General features: G+C 40.8%; 2 protein-coding genes across 2 annotated transcripts in view; one reads left to right on the forward strand and one right to left on the reverse strand.

The window, feature by feature from the left end:
- The first annotated feature begins 205 nt into the window (after positions 1-205).
- LOC146990151 (uncharacterized) lies at positions 206-17,601 on the forward strand. Its single transcript, XM_085769647.1, has 6 exons — positions 206-408; positions 3,213-3,651; positions 5,745-5,820; positions 8,275-8,353; positions 15,369-15,483; positions 16,966-17,601. Exons 2-6 carry the CDS (start codon positions 3,253-3,255, stop codon positions 17,383-17,385), a joined length of 1,089 nt encoding a protein of 362 aa, XP_085625773.1. The 5' UTR covers positions 206-408; positions 3,213-3,252; the 3' UTR covers positions 17,386-17,601.
- Positions 17,602-19,468: 1,867 nt separating this feature from the next.
- herc1 (HECT and RLD domain containing E3 ubiquitin protein ligase family member 1) overlaps positions 19,469-21,252 on the reverse strand; it is a 71,015-nt gene continuing 69,231 nt past the window's right edge. The window contains exon 80 of the mRNA XM_085769702.1: positions 19,469-20,187. Within this exon, the coding sequence (XP_085625828.1) occupies positions 20,002-20,187 (186 nt within the window). The 3' untranslated portion in view covers positions 19,469-20,001. The remainder of the gene's footprint in view (positions 20,188-21,252) is intronic.

Consider the following 21,252-nt stretch of genomic DNA (forward strand, 5'->3'; position numbering starts at 1 on the left):
TCGTCATTGCGTAATCACGTGTGCGCTCTCATTGTTTTATTTATTTTTCCACAACGCCGAGAGACTGTTTCCTGTGCGTGCGCGCGTGCGTCCGTGCGTGTGTGTGTGTGTGTGTGTGTGTGTGTGTGTGTGTGTGTGGACTGTGTGTCGGTCAGATAGGGGCGGTGAGGAGCGCAGACCGGCAGAGAGGAGACGCGCTCGTGCCCCGCCCCTCTTCCGACACGTTGCCCAGGGAGAGGCTGCACGCGCTGGATGGGACTACCGCCCGCCCGCCTGCGTCGGCTGGTCTCATGGTCTCGCTCCATCATCAGTCAGCTCGAGCTCGCTCCGTCAGCGCATCCGCACACACGGCTGCTGCATGTCCTCGACTCACCGAGCCGGACGGAGGAAACGCGCTGTTCAATTGTGGTAAGTGACGGTCTGCTGCCTCCACCTCTCCTCACAGCTCACCTGGACTCATCACATATTATCATTGTAAACGTTAATGAGCGCCAGGAGCAGGTGAGTAGCTTTGTAAAGCGGATTGTAAAGGTGATGTTCGCGGCTCTGCTGCTCCGTGAACACACCGCTCAGGGTGGATTTTGTGCGGTTGTTATAACAATGTCCTCTGCCGGGGGAAACAGTAGCAGTGAATTAATCTCTATGCGTATTTTAAATGTGCATTCAGCAAACAATAGAGTGGCGAAGTTGTTGAAAATGTCTGAATCTGCATGTCCGTGTGTGTGTGTATCTGCATGTGAACTGACAGGCAGAGGGAAACAGGTCCATGTGTCTGGATGTTTTTCCTTACATAATGTTGGACGACCTGCCCATTTGGAAGAGGCAGAGGAGGGTTATTTAATCTACTGGCCTCTATATACAGTCATTTCAGGACACTGAGCTGGAACAACTCTGAGAGCAGGACTCAGGATCAGGATCAGGGTCTGGATCAACTGGACCAAGTGCTTAGACCAGGAACTTAGACCAGGGACCTGAACAGGGGCGTAAACCAGAGAGTTAGACCAGGGGCTGGGACTAAGGATTAAGATGAGGGACTGGAGCCAAGGACTGAGAACAGAGACCTAGACCAGGGACTGAGACCAACGATCGACACCAAAAATTGACAACTGGACCCATGATATAAGAAGTACTCACTCAGCACCACCATTTCTTCCCAGACAAGTTTTATATCCGTACTATTTAAGTGACATTTATTTATTTTCTTGTTAAACTGGTGTCACATTTAATGTCAGAGCTATAAGTGACCAGTCAAACATGAAGCATACATTTTCCTATACACCCAAGTTATCAAATTGAAAGATTGCAACAGTTTGATTTTGTTGGATGTCTAATAACAGAGTCCCCTGTCTAGGTAGATGCTCATCCATAGTTGCAGTCTCACCATTATATTTTCCATACAGACCACATCCAGTCTTTGTTTCCATTGGTCCATGACAGGAGGGAGGGGCTTAAGCCAGTTTACTGAAATCATTTTATTAGCTATTAACCAAAGAACCCTGTGTAGTAACCCTTTGCTTTCCCCCTGAACTCTCCTGAAGGCAGATTTCTTATAATTATTATTATATTGTTCTATATTGTGTTGTTGTTCTAATGAGCTCTTCACTTTTTTTCCCAAATGACTAATTTGGGACAGTCCCGATAAACAAGAGAAAAGTTCCCAAATAGACCACATCCCCTCCAGCAGAGAGTGCTAAGTTTCCTGTCACAGTTGGATATCATGAGAAGAGTTTTAGAATAACTAATCCTTAACTCTGAAGCAAATTCTCTCCACTTTGTGCTACTTAAGCATTTTAAAGCAAGAGCATCTCGAAGAGTTCACTGGTACTCAAATGGAATTATATTGTAGGCTATTTTGTAGGCTAGGTGTTAGATATTTTTGTCTGTTGGTTATATCAACTTTGGTTTAACTGTGATGATGGGGCTTTTTTTAAACACTATTTTCTGATATTTTATTGACCTTGTGATAAATGCATCAATTAAGAAAATAGAAAATAATGGTAGATAATCAGTAAATTAATAAATGATTAAAAAGACAGCTCCAACGTCCAATCTAAATAGAATCTCTATTCCTGCCTGGAATGTAATTCTGCAATTGAAATACGAAATAGTAGTTTTAGTCTTATGTAGCAACTAATGGCAGCCAGAAAAGTAAATATGAATTCATATTGGACATGGTTGGAAATGGTTTGTTTGTAAGTAAACACACTAATGATTCAGCAGAATCTCTTTGTCTAACCACGGCCACATATAAATATGGAAAGTAAAAAAAAGATCATCTCATCCTTGCCTCATTCAAACCTCGTCTTTCCCAGAAACAGCACAGAGGACGTGACCACAGTGTCTCAGACTGTGAATGTTGAAACAAAGAGCTTTGGGTGGAAATATGTGTTTCTCTCTCAGCTGGAGAAGATTAAATTTAGTTCACATCTTGTCCTTTCTAACAATTTCCTCATTCGAGCTCATGATAGTCATTGTATTTAGAGTAAAACTGTAAAACTGTTCATTATGGCTTTGATTGAGTCTCTGTCTGGATGAGATAGCAGCTTATCCATGTGTTGCTGTAATTTAAACTTTTCAAACTCTATTTTTCCCAGAGAGTTCCTACAGTATATATTACTTCTTCTTGAAGACCACTGAGCTGCCAGTGATCTAATCAAGTTCCAAAAATTTGCAAAAAGCTAAATATGAATCGACATTAGGGTTAAAAATGAGATGATTTCAAAAAATGTGTAGAAGTTTGAACATTTCTCTCAAAATAAACTTGATATAGCTTGCGTGTGCATTTCTCTGTGGACTGAGACTGATACTTGCACAATATTAGTGAAACCTAAACCTGATTTATAATGACATTACACATGGAGAAATACATTTATACTGCATGGAGCTTCAATAGAATCATCTACCTTTATACTGTATGGGAGCTTTAAGTATCTTAATCTCAGTCCACACTGTCTGATGTGGGATTTATATTCTCTATATAAATATAGTTCATCCCTGAAGCCATATAGTATGATTTTTCTATAATATTCAGACCCCAGATTTCATAGTTATACTATATATTATATGGCTGCATCATTTTAAAAAGATGTATTATTCTATTCTATATTGCCACATTTTCTACACATTTTCTGCAAATTCAGTCTAACCAGTTGGTATCATAAGCTTTGGGATATCCACTAAAGTTTAGACTTGGCCTTGTGTTTGTCTGGCAGGTCCGTGATGCTTTCTGCTGGCTGAGAATCCAGCTTCACCATGTCAGCCTCAGACTCGGATTACTCCATCGACTGGCTCGCCAGTGATGAGGATGACTACGACAGCCTGAAGAGATTGAGCCCTCAGGATGCAGAGGAGCTACCGCCGTCATCGTTATCAGCTTCATCATCATCATCATCATCATCATCATTGACCACATCATCAAAGCAATCTCCTTCAAGCTGCTTCCACTGTGGAGCGACCCAGAGGAGGCGGGGTCACTGCTGTGAGTCTCCAGCTGCCCCACAGACCCCAGCAGTCTGTCCAGTTCAGGGATTTACCTCCGTTTGTTCACAGCATCATTCAACCAGGAAGAGAGCACATGGCACTGGCACTGGTTTGGATGGACTCTGTGAAAAGCCTCAACCAGACACTGAAAATGAACTGTTTTGGCACAAGGTGAGAGGTTTATTCACAGTTGTTTGCATTATGGCACAGGGCAGCAAAGTGTGAGCGGCCACCAGTATCCCCCATCAGTGTTTATATTGAAATCCAGGATTCTCCTGAAAAAGTAACATGTCTAGCCTGGTTATGTTATACCTGTGTAATATATTTCATCTTAAAATCTGAGAAATCATGTTTTATCCATTATTTTGGGCATTAATACCCATCATCCTCGGGCACCATTTCAGTTAGGGTTAGCCGGTCATTGCCGGACATTCACAATTTCTAGTGGTTGTGGTTTCTGGTGGAAGCACTGGGCGAAGTTACTTTGTCATAAATTGTCTCGATTTACTAGAACTGCTGCAACAGAAAAGACAAACATTACACATTACTGTAGATACACACACACATGAACATTACCCTGGCAATGACACACCGCTCACTGTCTGTCCTGCAGGAGTTCTCCCTGATAGGCTTTGCTGACGGAGGTGTGAATGAATGTTTGATCCTGTACCTTCTTCCAGAGTTATTAGCATTAGCTCACACTTAACTTGTGGGAGGAGTCAGATCAAAGCTTGTGGACGGCTAAAAATATCTCGTTCTCACAATTTTTCCTACCATTTTAACCAAAATTGTATGAGTGCTTGTGATTCTCATTACACCAATCCACAAAAATATTCACTGTAATTACATGTAAAACTGCAGCTCTGGCTTTGAATAGAGTACAGTAATAAACTTACTTACTTCCTTCAACCACTGGCTCCAGGGATTCAAACACAGAAGAATAGTGAGGTCCAACACTGGTGCTGGTGATGAGGTCCATCCCTGAGGCCTTTGGTCAAGCTCCTTCTCCAGAGTTTCTCTACAACTTAAAAACAAGTTGCACCAAGTTAGTTACAACTTAGAGATGAGACAGAATTAATTATTTACACTTCACCAGAACAAATATAAGTCCGTCCTTATGAACTGAAAGATGAAGGACTTACGATCGAGGACCTAGGACAGTTTCCCCTCAACAGTGTTAGCTGTCTTCTCCATATTACAAAAAAAAACCCTCACAGGTCCCATTGGTGCAGTTTATTGGGAAACTAATAGTCAATTTTAATACGACAACAACAGGATCAGCTGAAACACTTGGCTGCTGTTTTTCATCTAGTCATGTTTAAACAACAGCAACAGAGTGATGCACCACAAAGGTGAACAACAACTGCAGGGAGGCGCTGGCATCAGCCTGGTGATATCAGACTGTAAGAGGATCGGATGATGCCAGTGTGATGGTGCGATCGGGTCTCATGTGTCAGTCTGAGGTGCAGAGTGGAGCTCGGGGACGAGGGTGGTAGCGTGACAGCTTGGCAAGCCACGTGTGAAGGCGTTGATTGCTATCAGTTTCTCTGTGAACTCCCTCAGCTGTTAATTGCAGCCTGTGGACATTTACTTTTAGTCTATGAGCAGGAGGCTAATGGCATTAAATGGAAACAATTGTTAATGGGTACAAGGTCACTTAGCTATAGATCGATACATCCCTGACAAAATGAGAAATTGAAGGAATTCACTTCAATTCAATTGTATTTGTAAAGTGCTAAGTAACACACATTATCTCGAGGCTCTTTTTCGGGTGAAGGAGGAGAGAGAGGGAGGAAGGAGCGAGAGGGAGAGACCATGAACAGCAGATGATTGAATTGGGTGACTGTTAATTGTAATAGTGTGCAAAAACCATAACCATAATACTAGTAGAAAAAGCTCTTTAAATCTTTAATTACATCACACTCTACTATTTTCCTGTTTTAACTGATCTGTACACCCTTATTTTAATATTTAAATTATAGTTTTAAGTTTTTATTTATTAGTTATGGATTTTATTTTGAGTTAAAATAAGATTGAATGTATGAGTGAAAGATGGTTGGATGGGAAAAAATGGTTGTAATAGCAAAAAAAATCATACAAGCAGTGATACACGCTGTTCACTCGCTCATTGTGGGTCCTGAGTCCTGAGTTCAGTTCTAGGTAAACAACAGTGCTCTGCTGTGGTACATGTGGCTGTTACAGAGCACTCTGCTTGGCACAGCACTGATATCATTAATGCTAACTCAATTATCTGTTCCACACAGTGCATGGAGCTGCAGTGCTACATCCATCCGCTGTCGTCCATCCTGCGGGGCCTGAAATCAGGCAGGTACTCTGAACGTAAGTGTCTGTCACTGCCGGGGTTTGTTAATGAAAACACTCTGTACAGAGTAGACCACGCTGCTGTAAACACCTCATGTTGGGATCGCTGACGCAAAGCAGGGTGATTATTTAATGTAGGCATTTCACTAGATGTCCTGCTGAAGCACCAGAAGCACCAGAAGCAGAGCGGATCACAGAATATTAGTCATCCTTTGGTCCAGACTTTGAGGACCACTAATAGGACCACCACCTGGTCAAACCCTCATTTTGTTTGTTTGTTCTGTGCTTCAAAGTGATTGTATGGCATATTTTTACATGTTCGGTAAATTAGGCTATTCAGTGTCCCAGTAAATATTTCTGAGAGTTAAAAACCTAAGTAAGTACTGTAGGTGACTAGCTTAGCTTAGCACAAAAACCAGAAGCAGGCTTCATTAACACGGTGGACAAAGAAACAAAAACATGTTAATTCCTAACATCAAAAATGATCACACTTCTAGATCCTTGCTTATGTTCTGATCAAATGGTTGATTGTGTTAATTAAGGAAGCTTTTTGTAATTTTTTTTCATTTTCATTCATTTTTTCACTCATGAACAGCTGTCTCCAGAGGTGCAAAAAAACCCCAATGTTAACTCTCTGCTAACAAGTGAACTTAGAATTTTCTGCTAGAGAAAACTTGTAAGTAGTGAAAATCCTAATGGTCCGCGCCACTGGCATGTTAACATAAACATCATCTTAAGTGTAAACTCTTCAGATTTGGCTAACAGCATGGCATCTAAGTTCCTGCTCTGTCAGAACTACGAGGCGAACAGTACCTATAGCCTCACTTACCACGTTTACATGATGTTTTTTAATTCGGAATTAAAGCTCTCATGTAAACGGGGCAACTATCACTAGCTGAGCTTTAGTATTTAGTGAAATTACATTGCCTATATTCTTTATATAGTATGTGAACAAAGAAATACCTCTGAAGATGGGAGGTGAAACTGAGGTAAAATGACACTCTGCTCTCTTGTATGTGTGAGTGTGACACTGGAGGTTTTGTTGAATTAGGCTCCAACAAAGGATTCATTAGTAATCAATTAAAGATTCATGTAATTCTTGGTAGGCTATGTCACCTTTTCAACATGTGTCTCATGTCAACATTCAGGAAATTATCTCCTCCTAATGAACATATGTAATACATTTACTAATATTGAAACTGACTTTCCAGAATAAAACCTTCAGGGAGGCACGCTGCACTCTGAAAATAACAGTGGTAAAACAAAGAAAAGGGATCAAAGCTGTCACGAGTCATTTAACATCCTTTTAAAGTCCGAGTGCTTCAGAGATGAAAGAGCGGATCAAAGACACTCTGTTGTATGTAATTTAGGTGAGATATGGACTGAATAGCAGCTGTTTGCACTTGTTTCTACTCACAAATGCTACTGTGGCAAATAAATGAGCAGTAAAGTCATAAACAGAGCCCAAGCTCCACAAACTTCCACTTGTGGATGGAGTGATCACTCAGATCAGAGTCATAACAAAATGTAGCAATCATCATTTTATAGATCTTTTCTCACATTAAATCAAACCAAAGCATTTTAACATAATTTCAAATAATGACATTCAAAATAGGGATGTTTTTGCTTTATGTCTTGTTGCAAAGCTGTTGGTCCCTGTTGGGGTAAAAGCCTGCTAGTTTTAGCTTCTTAAGTGTGAGGATTTGATGCTTTATTAATGGAAAACATAAACAACAATTTCACGGTATTTGACAGTCAGTCAAAGCAAAACAAATTTTTTCCTTTAAATCAAATGATGATAAATGAAAGTTGAGTTACACCTACAGTGTAGCAATGAATTTCTTCATTGCTTAACCTGGTGATAAATTATTTGATCTGTAAAACAGTGGCAGATGGCCACTACAGAATCACAGAGCACAAGGAGACTAGGAGTCATTAAATTTCTTGTTTTGTCCAATCAACAGTTAAAAACTAAAAACAAAACAAAAAAATCGAAATGAATCACCTGATATTTCTCATGTTTAATGAACACACATTTTTGCAATAACCTCTCAAATATGGTTCAAACACTCAATAAATAAATGTCTATTGAGGCCTGAGGCTTTTACCGTTAAACAATAAATAGTTCATTTGGCCTCAGTCCAATGTCAATAAAACTAACTAGAAAAGGTCAAAAGCCTCTGATGAATAATGACACACTTTCTTTTCTCAAGTAGTAATGCAATTTTGTGTGGAGCAAACTGAATGAACACTTACCATTATTTTTCTCTAGTGGATCAACCAATGTAAGGATATTTCTAAATTAAATCCAGTTCATCTGCAAAGTTTGAAGAAACAACAAAAGTCTTTACATTGGTTCTTGTTGTCCAACACTGATACTGAAATGTCTGAGAAAGACGATTAATCATTTGGGGCCTACAGTACAACTTGGCCTCATGACAGATTTCTCTCATCTCCTCTTATCACCTGCAGGTCTCAGCAGTTTCCAGGAGAGCGTTGCCATGGACCGTATCCAGAGAATCCTCGGGGTCCTGCAGAATCCACACATGGGGTAAATACCTTAGAAATACTTCAACATCTGTTCGTCAGTGCTTCCTGTGTCTGTGTGTGTGCATGCGTGTTGACCCTTCCCTGTCCCGATTTGATGGACTGATAACAGCCACATGTCAGATAAACAGCAGTTAAAAGCATCATGGAGCTGAACACAGGCAGGAATGTGAGTCAGATAAAATAGTTGAATGGTCAAACCCGATCGTCACTGATGATTCAAGTCCAGACGTTCAGAGCTGCTGCTCTTGACATTCATACAAACTGTTTTTTATGTTGTGAATTTCTGTGTTGTCTTCCTACTTTGAAGACCACCACTGTTGTTGTTTTTTCATAGGGGAGGTTTTTTTATAAGCCTTCTTTGGCTTCTACCTCTCCCCCTCTACCTTAATTTTACTATTTTCATTGTTTATACAGGTTTTATAATGTGCAAATAAAGACTAAACTAAACTAAACTGTCTTATCCAAAACTTAGAATCACCTAAATGTTGATTGAATATTTCTCTAACAGCCGTAGCTTACCTCACCTGCTCACACGCATCATCTTGATCTAGACACTGAAGGTCCTAGTTCAGAAATAAAGTTTATAAGATTCAATTATTGATATGATATTAAGAAATATGTTACTGTTTAACTGCTCAAACAATCTTTGAGCAGACACCAGTTTGTCTGACAGTTGCTTTAACAAGAGTTACATTTTTGTCCAATCAATTATGTCTTGTATAGTTATGAAAAACTGAAAAAAGCTCACATACCCACACTTTCTTAAATGTACTATTTTTAAATAATATAACTAAGGTGCTCCAATGCAGCATTTAATTGCCAAGTACTTTATTTAAATAACTTCACTATAACAAATAAACTTCTCAAAAAAAGTTTGGAAACATTATTTCAGTTAGTCATTTCTCCCCTTTAATGATACCAATTGGTGTTGTATTTTATGGAAAGCCTGATTAGTTACCTTTACAACGAGGAACAACTTGTGAGGATCGTGGTGTTATTAAAGGGGAGAAATGACTAACTGAAATAACGTTTCCAAACTATTTTTATATAAACTTTTTGTCCAATAAAGCACTTAACTGAAAAAAATGACTCCAACACTTTTAGTGTTTCATTTTTGGCCTACTTGTTGCAAAGTTTGGCAAGTCTAGCACGACTTGTCACTTTCTGATAGCAACTCACTGAGGCCTCTAATCTAATAAATTTGTGGCCTATAATCAGCTTTAGATGCTGTATAAACTTTTTAGCTTTCGACAGAGGCAAACTAGCAGTTTCCATCTGTTAAGATCAGCTAAACTAAGCTAAGCTGTAGTATTGATCTTTTTACTTATTTTCAGTAACCAAGTAATGGAAGCATTTATCTAATCGTAACTGTTAATGTGCTGTACAATGCTACAATGTGAAAATGTCAAAGGCTATACTGCCAACTCACTGTTAGCCAATACCAGCCGATTTTTTAACAGTAAAGTCAAACAACTGAATTTGGACCCCACTCTACAAAACACAGTTTTGTTTTTCCAAAACATTTAAAGGTCCCATACTATGCTGTTTTTCAACCATTTCACATACAGTAGGTCTAAGCTGTCTAACCACATGTAGAGTATTGTCCCCAAATCAATCTGCAGGTCTACATCTCAGCAATCTAAAAGTGTCTCTCCAGAGCTCTCCTGCGAACGAGCCATTTCTGTGTCTGCACCTTGAAATGCAATAAGATGTGTAAACCACTTCCATGGGGAGAGGGTGTGGTTTTCGCTACCGGTACCATGTGCTAATGTTGACATTGGGAATAGGGATGGGGCAATAATCGAATTGAATGATTGAATGGTTGTTCAATTTAAATAAAAACTGAATAGCCTAGTTTATGAGACTATCGTCTTGTCTGAAAAACTGTAAATGTTCCCATTTTACTGGCGCCGATAACTTCGCACTTGGGCTGCTTGCTTCTTACTGTCACTGTTCCGGAAAAATGTCAGCAGGCGGAGCTCACGTTTTTATAGACTGGCCCAGCGGGAGTATAAGGAAGTACCGGGAGGTGGAGTTAGCTGCTCTTGACGTCAAGATCAGCAGCACTTCCAACTCTTCCAACTGGCCCTTTGGGCACACGATCTGAAAAGAAGTGAGGCAATCAATTAAAGGAAGCGAACAGACTTTTTTCCTCCAGGCGCCAGAGAAAGGCCACGGTAACACCTATAACCGCTACTATACCAGTAGAAAGTGGATTTTGCATAATATGGGCCCTTTAACTTAAATAAAACCAAACGTGTGTTAGTGCCTTTAAATAGTTGTGAAGTCCAACAACTCACCTCAGAGTTCCTCTGAACACAACTCAGTCTAGTTCTGGTAAAATGATCCCAGGAAGAATAGCTGCTGCGTGGCAAAAGCTAATGGGGATCTAAATAAACAAAACAAAACAAAACAAAACAAAACAAAACTAGTTCTGGTGAAATGACACTTCACTGCCTGTAATGATAACAGTTTTGAAATAGACAATAATGTTTGATTTGATTCCAACTTTTCATTGTTGACGCTTTTGTTAAAGAAAGAATAATAAAAGATTATTGATGTTAATACCTAGACTGATGATGTGGTTCACAGATTTTCCCCTTCTATCATTAATAATTTAGATTACAAACAATCAAACATTAAACAAAGTGTATTTGTATTTTTTGTTAGTTGCGTCATATTTTCTTCCTGGACTTTCCATGACCCCACAAACGTCACACACACACGTCAATAGCTGTATCCTGTATCCTGTCGCTCTACATCTTCACTCCCAAAGTTCAGCTCTGCCTTTAGTGGGAGAGGATGGTGCAGTGAGCACCATATGATAAAGTTGTAATAATATTTTTTCCATTTAAGCTATAAAAAATGCACACTTATTAGAACTTAACAGATAGATAAACATAATTAAATCCTCCATTCATCATTTATACAGCATTCTTTCTACATTGATATGAATTACTATGCAATTTATTAATACAGTTCTAAATGTTAAATCTGCGTTAATAAGCTCATCTGTGTGTCAGTAAATGATGTACAAACTGGTGAGATAAACATTTATGTAAAGACTCATACAATGATTTAGACATGTACTAATGGTTAGTGAGTGTGTTAATAGATGTTTTACAAACACTTATTAATACTGCAATTCATGGTTAATTCAGGTAGTAACTACTTCTTCCATTCTTTCGCCCCTGATGGGTCATGCCAGCGTCACGACCAGTTCACACTGGATTCAAATTGTCCAAATTTCAAAGGATAATGGAAGCAGCTACATAAAGACATCAGAGTTGAGCAGTGAAGCTGCCGTGTGAACGTCACTCACCGTCAGACACTGTTTGGTTTAGTTTGGTTTCATGGTTTCAGATGCTGTTGAGTGAGTTTTCTCTTCTGGCTCAGACTCCGACCTGCTTCTCTAACACAAACACAGCTCGTGAGCTGAACGTCTTTGTTTAACAGCCGACCACACATGCAGCGCTGCAGCGTAGGTGGTGTCACATCTGTCCCACTAATGTCAGATTGAACACACAGCGAGGGGAAACGTCTGAGTCATTCACCACCAGGACAAATTGGATGTTGTTTTAGGCTCCGCTGCTTCACATTTGGCTGCAGCGGCGACAAAACATGGCAGCAGAGAGCAGAGACGTTTACAGCAGTGAAGGGGACGCTCACAGCTGATCTCTGATCAGTTGGTTTCAGTTTGAAGACACACTTCTCCCTCTGATCTCAGTTCCCCACTGATTCAGAAGTATCTGCATCTGCTCCTGTGATGTGTCATAGACATTGTATAGTTTTGGTATCAGCAGCTGTGAGTCTGTGCTTTGTTCGTGTCATACTCAAGTTTCCTTGTTTTAATTTTTTAATTTGCTTTATTGTTGTGATTGAGGTAGAGTTGGCATCTGATGTAATCTTTACTCAATACTTCAATATGGTTAACGTAATTAAATATATCTATAAAATATAATTAATTATTATCATAGTAAGTCATATTTCCCCTCAAGATACGCACATGGACAAAAGCCCTGGACAAAATATTGAGTTAAGTTTGAGTTAAAGGGACAACGAGGAGTTTGTATTTGGTTATAAAAAAGTCTCATATTAATGTGGATGAATCTACGTTACCACTTGATAATGGGCCCATTTTCGATCAATTATCGTTTTGTCTCTATCGTTATTTTAATTAATGGTGGAAATGTTTCCTTACTTTCGGCTTTGCGGACGCTGCCCGGCGCGTCATGGGAATAACGCCGCCGAATCACCGTTTATGGTCGGAACTACGACGGTATCTGATCGTATTTGAACCTCTGACTTTAATTCTTGATGAATGAAAACATTCTTGGCAAGACATCTGTCTTGCGCCGGTCCAAGAATTTCACGGTGCGCGCGGAGGCTCATGGTAAATGTAGTAGGAAACACTTCGCTTTCCAAAACTCCCCGTTGTCCCTTGTCTTGTCAAACCAAATTACACTTGAAGAGATTAATAAAAAAAATCTATGAATAAATAACATAATGTAATTAAAATTTAAATAGTTTTAAATAGAAAATGATGTAAAATGTTTTCATGTGCTCACATATTAAGATCTCATTAAACCCTGGAAAATAAAAATTATCAGTAAATTGAGTAAAACAGACAGATTAGGGGGTTGAACAATTTAATAAAACAAGAAAATAAAAAACTCCCAAACGATCTCCACAGATATGATGGATTGTTTTTTATCTTCTTACTGAACAATTACCTGTTTTTCTTTTTTTAAATCAAAACTGGATTTTCATTTAAAATTATTATTAATAATTTTTTGACAGATTTACTTCATTATTATCATTGTTAATAATAATAGTAATAATAATAATTATTACATTACATTTGGCTGCTAAAAGAGTTTGCCTCAGTGATGATGATGAAACTTATATTCTGTGCGGTAAATATTGTTCCACACCATGACAACTTTAACTTTGGAGAGACTCGTGTTGTTTTACTTTTTGTTCTGCTCCCACTCGTGTCAGACTGTTGGGTTGTCGGGTTGCGTGACCCTGTGGAAACTGATGGTGTGACGTAGCTGAGATTGTGAGACGTGTGTGTGTGTGTGTGTGTGATGTCCCGGCTGAAGTCGCTCATGTTTTTGACTCCATCTCATGTCTGTGAGCGTGGGTGGAGCCTCAGCCGGCTGCTCCCGGGCCTGTTGCTCTATTTATAGCCTGTGAATGGAACGAGCTCCCCCCCCCCCGCTGCCACGTGTGTGCTGCAGCCTGGGTGTGTGTGTGTGTGTGTATTTGTGTGTATGGGGTAGTAGTGGTCACATTTTTCATGTGGAGTTCAACATGCTCTGCTCGTCTTCCTCCATACCGATCATGTGACACTCATACGTGGACATGGGCTCAGATAGCATCACACAGACAGACATGAATGCACACACACACACACACACACACAGTTGAGCGGCCACTCGCCCCCTCACAGCCCTGTTTTATTTATTCAGTCTTTGTGCTGTTTCATGTCGTTCCACCAATCAGACGCAGTCCGAGCTCTGAATGTGTTGGCAGAGGCTTTATGAGGATTATGTAATGGCCACTGGCGAGACATCCCTAAGCCATCTGAGCTGCAGGCCGGCTCAGGCCTGGTTCAACTCTGGTTCGACTCCGGCTGTGTAATCTGTAGCTGAAAGTTTGTCTGCCGGAGAGGAGAAATGTCACAGTGTGAAGAAACAAATGACTTCACCTCCCCCTGTCAGCAGCTCTTCATCACCATCATCGTCGTTGTCGCCATCCTACATCTCCACTTTCCTGCAGCATGTTCTGTACATTTTCATTCCTCTGACTGAAAAGACAGGATGGCTGTCTGGTCCCTCGCTCAGCTTCACTCATCTCTCTCTTCCTGTCTTTCCCCAACAACGTCTTCTTTGGTCTCTTCTTTCTCTGACATGATGAGCATACTGAAATTACTGCGCTAGCTAGCTTCTTATAGGTAGGCAGAGGTGTTGTGTTGTGTTGTGTGTGATCTGTTGCTGTAAAGCGATTTGTGTTCTTGCCAGAGGGAGCCAGACAGGCAACCAAACATACATGATGCATTACCAGAGCAGCAGGGTGCGCTGTGACAGGGGTCATTCTCCTGGTACAAGACCACGAAGAAATGTCCAAATGATTTTGAAACTATCATTTTAGTCACGGAGTGTTGCCTTGAAGCAGCTGTAGTTTTTGTTTCCATAAAACACCTTGAGACAGTTATTTATACCTTCACCAACTCCAGCTGTTGTAATTTTACTTTATTCGTGCTGATCACACAGACACACAAATTAGATACACAAATTATAATCAGTCCAAATTACAACAGCTGGACTCGCTTCACAAATACGACTGATCTGAGCCGCCACTCTGTGGAACAACCTGCCTGAGGAAACCAGACTTTGAAGCTCTATTATCCTCTTTGAAATCCTGTTTAAAATCATATTTTTTACAGATGTACTTTCCTGGCTTTGCTTCAGGTTTAAATTTGATTACACAGCATTTTATGTTGTTTTTACATCACAGATTTGCTGACTATTTTACATGCTGTAGTTCCTGGAGTTATAAAAAAAACACTTTGTAACTCTGTTTTAAAAAGTGCCACACGTATTAAGTTTAGTATTATTATTGTTACAGCTTTACAGAACTGTCCAAAAGTTTGTTCCTGGATTGTCCCACAAAATCAATTTATATTCTTTCTTCTTCTATCCTTCGTTTTTTTTTTTCTAATTTAGAATTTCAATAAAACTGATTTTGTTCGGTTTCCTTTTCATTATGTTTAATTTACGTATGACAAAACTGTCCGTGTGTCCTGGTTCTTAACCTGACCGGTTCTTTCACCTGATTGTTTACAGTTTGTTTCTCCATCCAGACACTTTTCATTAAGACGTATTTCTGTCAGTTTGCACGCAACATTTATCATTTTGAACCAATTAAAAAATGCAATTAATTGTAGTTAAATATTTTAATTTATTGACATCCCCCAATAACAGTGTTGTCATGTCTGTGTTCTCCTGTAGCGGACGCTTCCTCAGCATTATACTGAAAATAGAAGAAATGCTTCAGAGTTGGTTTCCTCATATCAAACCAAATGTGCTCCACTCAGATGACATCACTCCGCCGAAGAAGCAAAAGGTAAATATGTCAAAAGATTTATCAATCTATCAATCAACCAATCAGTCAGTCAGACAGTTTCACCAGCAGTGTGTGGTGTTTGTTTTCCTCTGTGATGATTTTATACATGACATTTAAAAAGTTGTTATGAGGTCTGAACTGGGGAAATAATTGTTAGATCAATCAGTGATAAACACAGTCCGAAGATGCAGCTCTAAAAATAACAGATAAAAAATGAACGTAGCGTCTGAGCTCTGAGTGATGGGAGGAGCAGGGCTGTGAATCATGTTATGTAACAGGATCCTGGACGACAGCGTGAATATATTCATGTATTTTCACTGGCGACGATTTCCAGCAGCAACAGGCTCAGTTTCATAAGACGAAGTCGAGTGATGAGGGAAAAACCCAGAGCAGCCTCTCAAACAAGAATGTGTTGAATCTGTGATGGAGAAATCCACATTTGGAAATGACCAAACTAAATTTATCTGAACAGAAACATCTGCAAACCAAACAAATCATTTACTTTACTTCTCCTGGGAAATCAATCTCAGCTTGTTCTCAGATCCAGATAGTCGAATCAGTTGTTTGAGGGATCAGTTCATGAGAGGCAACTGTGTATACTATAGAGTTAGATGTTTATAATAAAGCTCCATGCAGTGTAAATAGGGTGACCAGATAAGAATGGGTGAATGGGTGGGGGGTGGGTAACACTTTGTTCTCCAGACACAGTGGAACGCCGACGTTTGTGCTTTTTAGCTGCGTGTTCATCAGGTCCCGGGACACCAGCCTCCATGTCATGAAGGACGACTCAACCTTCATAATCAGTTTTTGATGTTTTATCCGGCAATAACTACTCCAGACTACTTTTTGGGACAATGAGGACAGGGTTCAGGACAACTGCTTGTCTGGTCACCCTCATGTAAAGGTAGATGTCCATGTGTAATGTGATTATAAAGCAGGTCTAGCTTATTTTCAGAAACTGAGCCTTTAAACCAGCCGTCACAACTTCTGTGACTTTGTGATGTATCAACAAAGCAGTCACCAAGCCCCGCCCACCTGGACCCCCCATCTAACACCTGTGGGATTTGGACTGTTTTACCTAAAATCTGCTCTATTTTCATTTCATTGGATCACTCAGAAAACAGACAGCCATTCAGAAGAGAGGAAGCCCCTGAGCCCCCTACCCACATCCAGGGGAGGCTGACTGCTTTGCTCTGACATCACAAAGCCACAGAAGTCCCGACAGATGGTTTTATGGCTCAGTTTCTGAATACAGGCTGTGTGTTTCTCTGTGACTGAGGCTTTGAAATGTCTACAGTATTAATATAAAACATAGACCTGCTTTATAATCAGACTACACATGGACGTCTACCTTTAAACCGTATGGTGCTTTAACACAACCACGTAGATCCCCCTCCTCCATACAGCTCCTCCTCAGAACTCAATCAGCAGAGAACATACTGCACTAACACTAACATCCTCCTCCTCCTCTTCCTCCTGCAGCATTGTAGCAGTGCCTCCCCTCCTCCCTCCTCTCCATCGTCTCCCTGGTCCTCAGACATGGAGCCGTCGGCCTCCTTCTCCTCCACTCACCTCAAGTGGCTTCACACGACGCCAATCTGCTCCCTGAAAACCCCCGAGTCAAGGCTCGTTGTCCAGCCTTCCTCCTTCTTCTCCTCCTCCTCTACTTCCGCCACCTCCCCCCTGACTGCCCGCTGCAGCAACGGAGCGACCCAAGACAACGCCGTGTCCTCCAGCACCGACTCACACACTGGCCCCCCGCGCTGCCTCAGCGCTAACCCTCGCCAGAGCCGGGGGCCGCTGCCCTTCAAGATCAGCTCGCCGTGTCTGGAAAGACTCCTGCAGGCGAAGGACAGCATCATCGGCCCGAGGGCGGCGCGAGGCGGGGGCTGGCCATCGTAGCCGCCCACAGACGACTGTCCATCTCCTCATTCAGGCCCGACATGGCTTCCACCACACGGAGCCTGAGGACACGACAAGGCCTTAAAAAAAGCATGCAAAGTCTTCTGTCATTTTCAAGCCTGCAGCTTAGAGCGACACAGATCGCCACAGCGGTGGTGGACGCCGGGATGATTGAGTTGGACGTATTTCATCTGGTAATGAGTCCAAAGGTTAAAACAATGTTAGCAGAGGGGAGATGGTAAGGGGCGCCGGGACTGAGACTGGTTTTCCCTGAGTGGAAAGAGGCTGAAATCATGAGCCGAGCTCCTCCGAATACGCAATCGTATTTATGGACCTAACTCTGAACGAATGCACACAACCTGAGGTTCATGGAGACCTGAGGGTCTCACATCTGAATCCTTCGACTGTTACTTTGTTTGATCTGCTTCTCTTTAGGTTTTTAATGATTCCTCTACCTCATGCTGACACATCAGAGACGAGCTGCTGTCGGCTGGGAACATCTCCGACTTTACACTCTGTTCAACAGGAGATTCAGGGCAGGAGGAAACTGTTTTTACAAGATTAATATATCATCATTTGTCTGTTTTTTTTAAATTATAATCAGCCTCAACGACGCCCCCTGAGATGTGATTTAGATGAAACTGAGTTGTCTCAGCTTGAGTTTAATCAGAAGGACATTTGTAACGTTCTTACCTCACAGGAAGTTGGCAGGTCATTGTTTTCAAGTTTTCTCCTTTCACATGGTGCATGTGTGATGTTCAGGCTGATCAACGTCAGGACCCTCTGATATAATCGGCCACTTTGTCTCAGTTCAAGGCCAAAACCTTCAGGACCCTGTCTCCAAAGGTGGGTTCCTTTGTGAATGCCGTACCAAAAGAAGCTGTAACAAAATTAGCTTCATTCAAACTCAAATAAGTGTAAGCCACGGGGTGTCTGCGCTGTCATTACCACCACGCAGTGAATCCTGGGATATGTTAAGGCCCTTAATGGATCTGAAAGGCAATGCTGTGACGGAGTCGGTCTTGAATGCAGCCTCTGAACTAACAGCTTGGGTCTGTAAACCGTTAAATCTGAACACAGCTGTGACTATAACCGATCACACAAACTAGAACTGACACTGTTTAAAAGACGGGTTTGGATTTTTGCAAGTTTCTCTTGTGACAGTATTTAATCTGCTCAGAGGTATTAGTCGCTGTCCTCCTGCTGAACAAAGGCTAGGATTTTGTCTTATTCCTGCAAGTGTTAACAACAGGTTCATACTCTGTATGGAGAGAAGTAGATCCGTACTGTAATTACCCAAAAAGTGAAATTCATTCCATTCAATATCCATTTTTAAACATGGTCTTAAAATATAAATCCAAGTTAATCAATAAAATCAGATAGCTCTGGTCTACAGTGAGAGTAGCAGTGTGTTTCTTACAAACCTTTTAGAGGGTTTGTTTAAACGGATCAGAAACAATCTAAGATGTGGCTCAGAGTGAAGTATTTTGGATTCGCCAGTGCGGATGGAAAACGTGACTCTCAAGTCGCCTGTTTGCTCATCACTCAACTGAGATACGCAAATTAATGTCAGTTATGTAACCTAGGTAACAGAGCTGTGTGGTGTGATTTAGAAGAAAAAGCTCTGCAGAAAGGACAAGTTTCAGCATCACGTATTTTTTACAAACCCTGTAGTCAGTGTGTCATGTATGAATCATGTGGTGGTGGTGGTGGGGGGGGGGGGGGTGAAGATGAACTATGATGCTTTTGTTTTGACAGGTTGATGCTGAAATGAAACATTCAATGTGTGAAAGTACAGTGTAGTACAGTACCTGAACACAACTTGTGCATTATGTGAGACAGCGACCAATAAACCAACGTGTGGTGTGAGTGTAAAAATCCAAACCTGTCTGCCAGAGCTCGACTATGCGGCTTCAACAGCTCAAGGTGTTTCCTTCATGTACATAGTTTTGTTTTTTCACAGTTCATTTACTCCCCTGAACGATGGCCTTTGTGATTTTTTGTACTCCTGAAATAAACGTGACATCATTTCTGAAACAAAACCTTTGGTGTTTTTTTCTCATTAAACAGCAGAACAAACAGATCAATTATGCAGCATTTATTGTTGTTGTTGTTTTTTTAATGCTTTGGGAAACTCGGCGTCGGCAATGAAAACAATAAATATGGATAATATGCAAAACATTTTCCTAATGAAGCATTTTACACAATGTACAATATTCTTTTTTTTTTACTCCACCTCCGCTTGCTTTTATATTCTATACACATTTCCAAACAAATAAACATAACCTCCATGCAGAAACCCTGAAAATGGGATGTGGAGTAATGAGAAAAAGAAAAAAAAAACAAACACTAAATGCACTTCTCGTGTGGATTTGTGTGTCATTAAAAACTGCTAATAAACCACAAGGAGAAATGAAACCTGTGCTGTTTAAAGTACATAAAACTGATGTAAAAAGTGGCCCGTTAGCTCAGGAGTTCCCTACGACTGATGCAGTGATGACAACACATCTGTGTGTGTGTGTGTGTGTGTGTGTGTTTGAATAAGACAGTTTGTGCCCGCTCATTCCTGCAACTCTATTTTATTCATGTGTGCACGTGTGGAACTGCCTGCGTCGTTCAGTAGTCTGTGTCCGAGCCCTCAGCGTTGTCCACGTTGCGGGATAGCATGTAGTTGTCCATGTCGATGGAGCGGCAGTTGTTGATGGCGTAGCGCAGCCGCTCCGCCATGACGGCCTGGCTCGAGTACGGAGGCAGACGCAGTTGGAAGAAACAGGTCTGAGAGGTGGGCAGACTGTCGTACGGCTGTGGGTGGGACACACAGAACATTTCACATTTAGAGTTAGAAACTATACAAACTTAGACTTGCGATCAGGACTCAGGACTCACTGAGATTTTCTGTATAGGTTACCTCCGTGTCATTTAGCCTCATAAAAATTACATGAATCTTTAACTGTTTACTAACTGATCCTCTGCTGTGATTATAATTATTATGATTTTGATCTTTTATTCAGTCTTGCTGAACATGTGTGACACAGTTTAAATAAGGGCAGAGCACCATTTCACCTCCGAAACTGGATGTGTTTATGTAAAACAACACTGTGTATTGAGAGGCTTTTGATTTTTTTTGTCCTGCAAACATGGATTTCATTATGTTCTAAATAAAACACTTAAGGTCAACAGCCATGTTGAGGCTGTAATTATGTTCATGACATAGCATAAACTTAGATGTCATTAGGGGCCATGTTGTTAGCAAAATCTGCATAACTCTTGAGTTGATGTGAATCCCGGTTGGAAAATTTTGACTGGAAACTCACAAAACCCACTTTCAAACGCAATGTAAGGTTTCACTTAAAGCAATTCTTACCTTTCTGGAACTTTTGCACATTTCTTTGTCTAAGTTAAAATGCTATTAATAATCTGATGACACATTAAAATGTAAGAGAAACCCAACAGGGTTAAAAACTCATCATTTTTTAATTCTCATATAATTCTGAGAAAAGTCTGACCAATAATATTATTCGGTCCGATTAATAAGATTTGACGAGCGACCGAACCTACTTAATATGTAATCACTTTGTGCACCCCTCTCCTCCTCTCCCCCCTCCCGACCAGGAAGAACGCTTATTGACAGAGCAGTAGCAGGACACAGAGAGCAGAGGAGACTAGAGTCACAACACACACTAGAAAGAAGGTTTTTGGAAATAAATAGTTTTTTAAAAGACCAATAACTGCAGCCGCAGCTGGTCGCGGAGTTTCATGTCTGATATTGTAACGTTATAGTGAACAGCCCCGAGTGATACGTAAACACAGGAAGTCACATGTGTCTATAAAGCATCCAGTGCTAACGGCTAGGCTACTGTTAGCTCT

Source organism: Trachurus japonicus, chromosome 3, assembly GCF_045865225.1.
Source record: "Trachurus japonicus isolate A0001 chromosome 3, Traja_1.0".
In the NCBI taxonomy this organism is placed as follows: domain Eukaryota; kingdom Metazoa; phylum Chordata; class Actinopteri; order Carangiformes; family Carangidae; genus Trachurus; species Trachurus japonicus.

Excerpts from the sequence above, each read along its gene's own strand:
- LOC146990151 (XM_085769647.1), top strand. The coding sequence starts at position 3,253 with ATGTCAGCCTCAGACTCGGATTACTCCATCGACTGGCTCGCCAGTGAT. Across the intron at positions 5,821-8,274 it reads ATCAGGCAGGTACTCTGAAC|GTCTCAGCAGTTTCCAGGAG; the intron begins GTAAGTGTCTGT and ends TATCACCTGCAG. Across the intron at positions 8,354-15,368 it reads CTGCAGAATCCACACATGGG|CGGACGCTTCCTCAGCATTA; the intron begins GTAAATACCTTA and ends GTTCTCCTGTAG.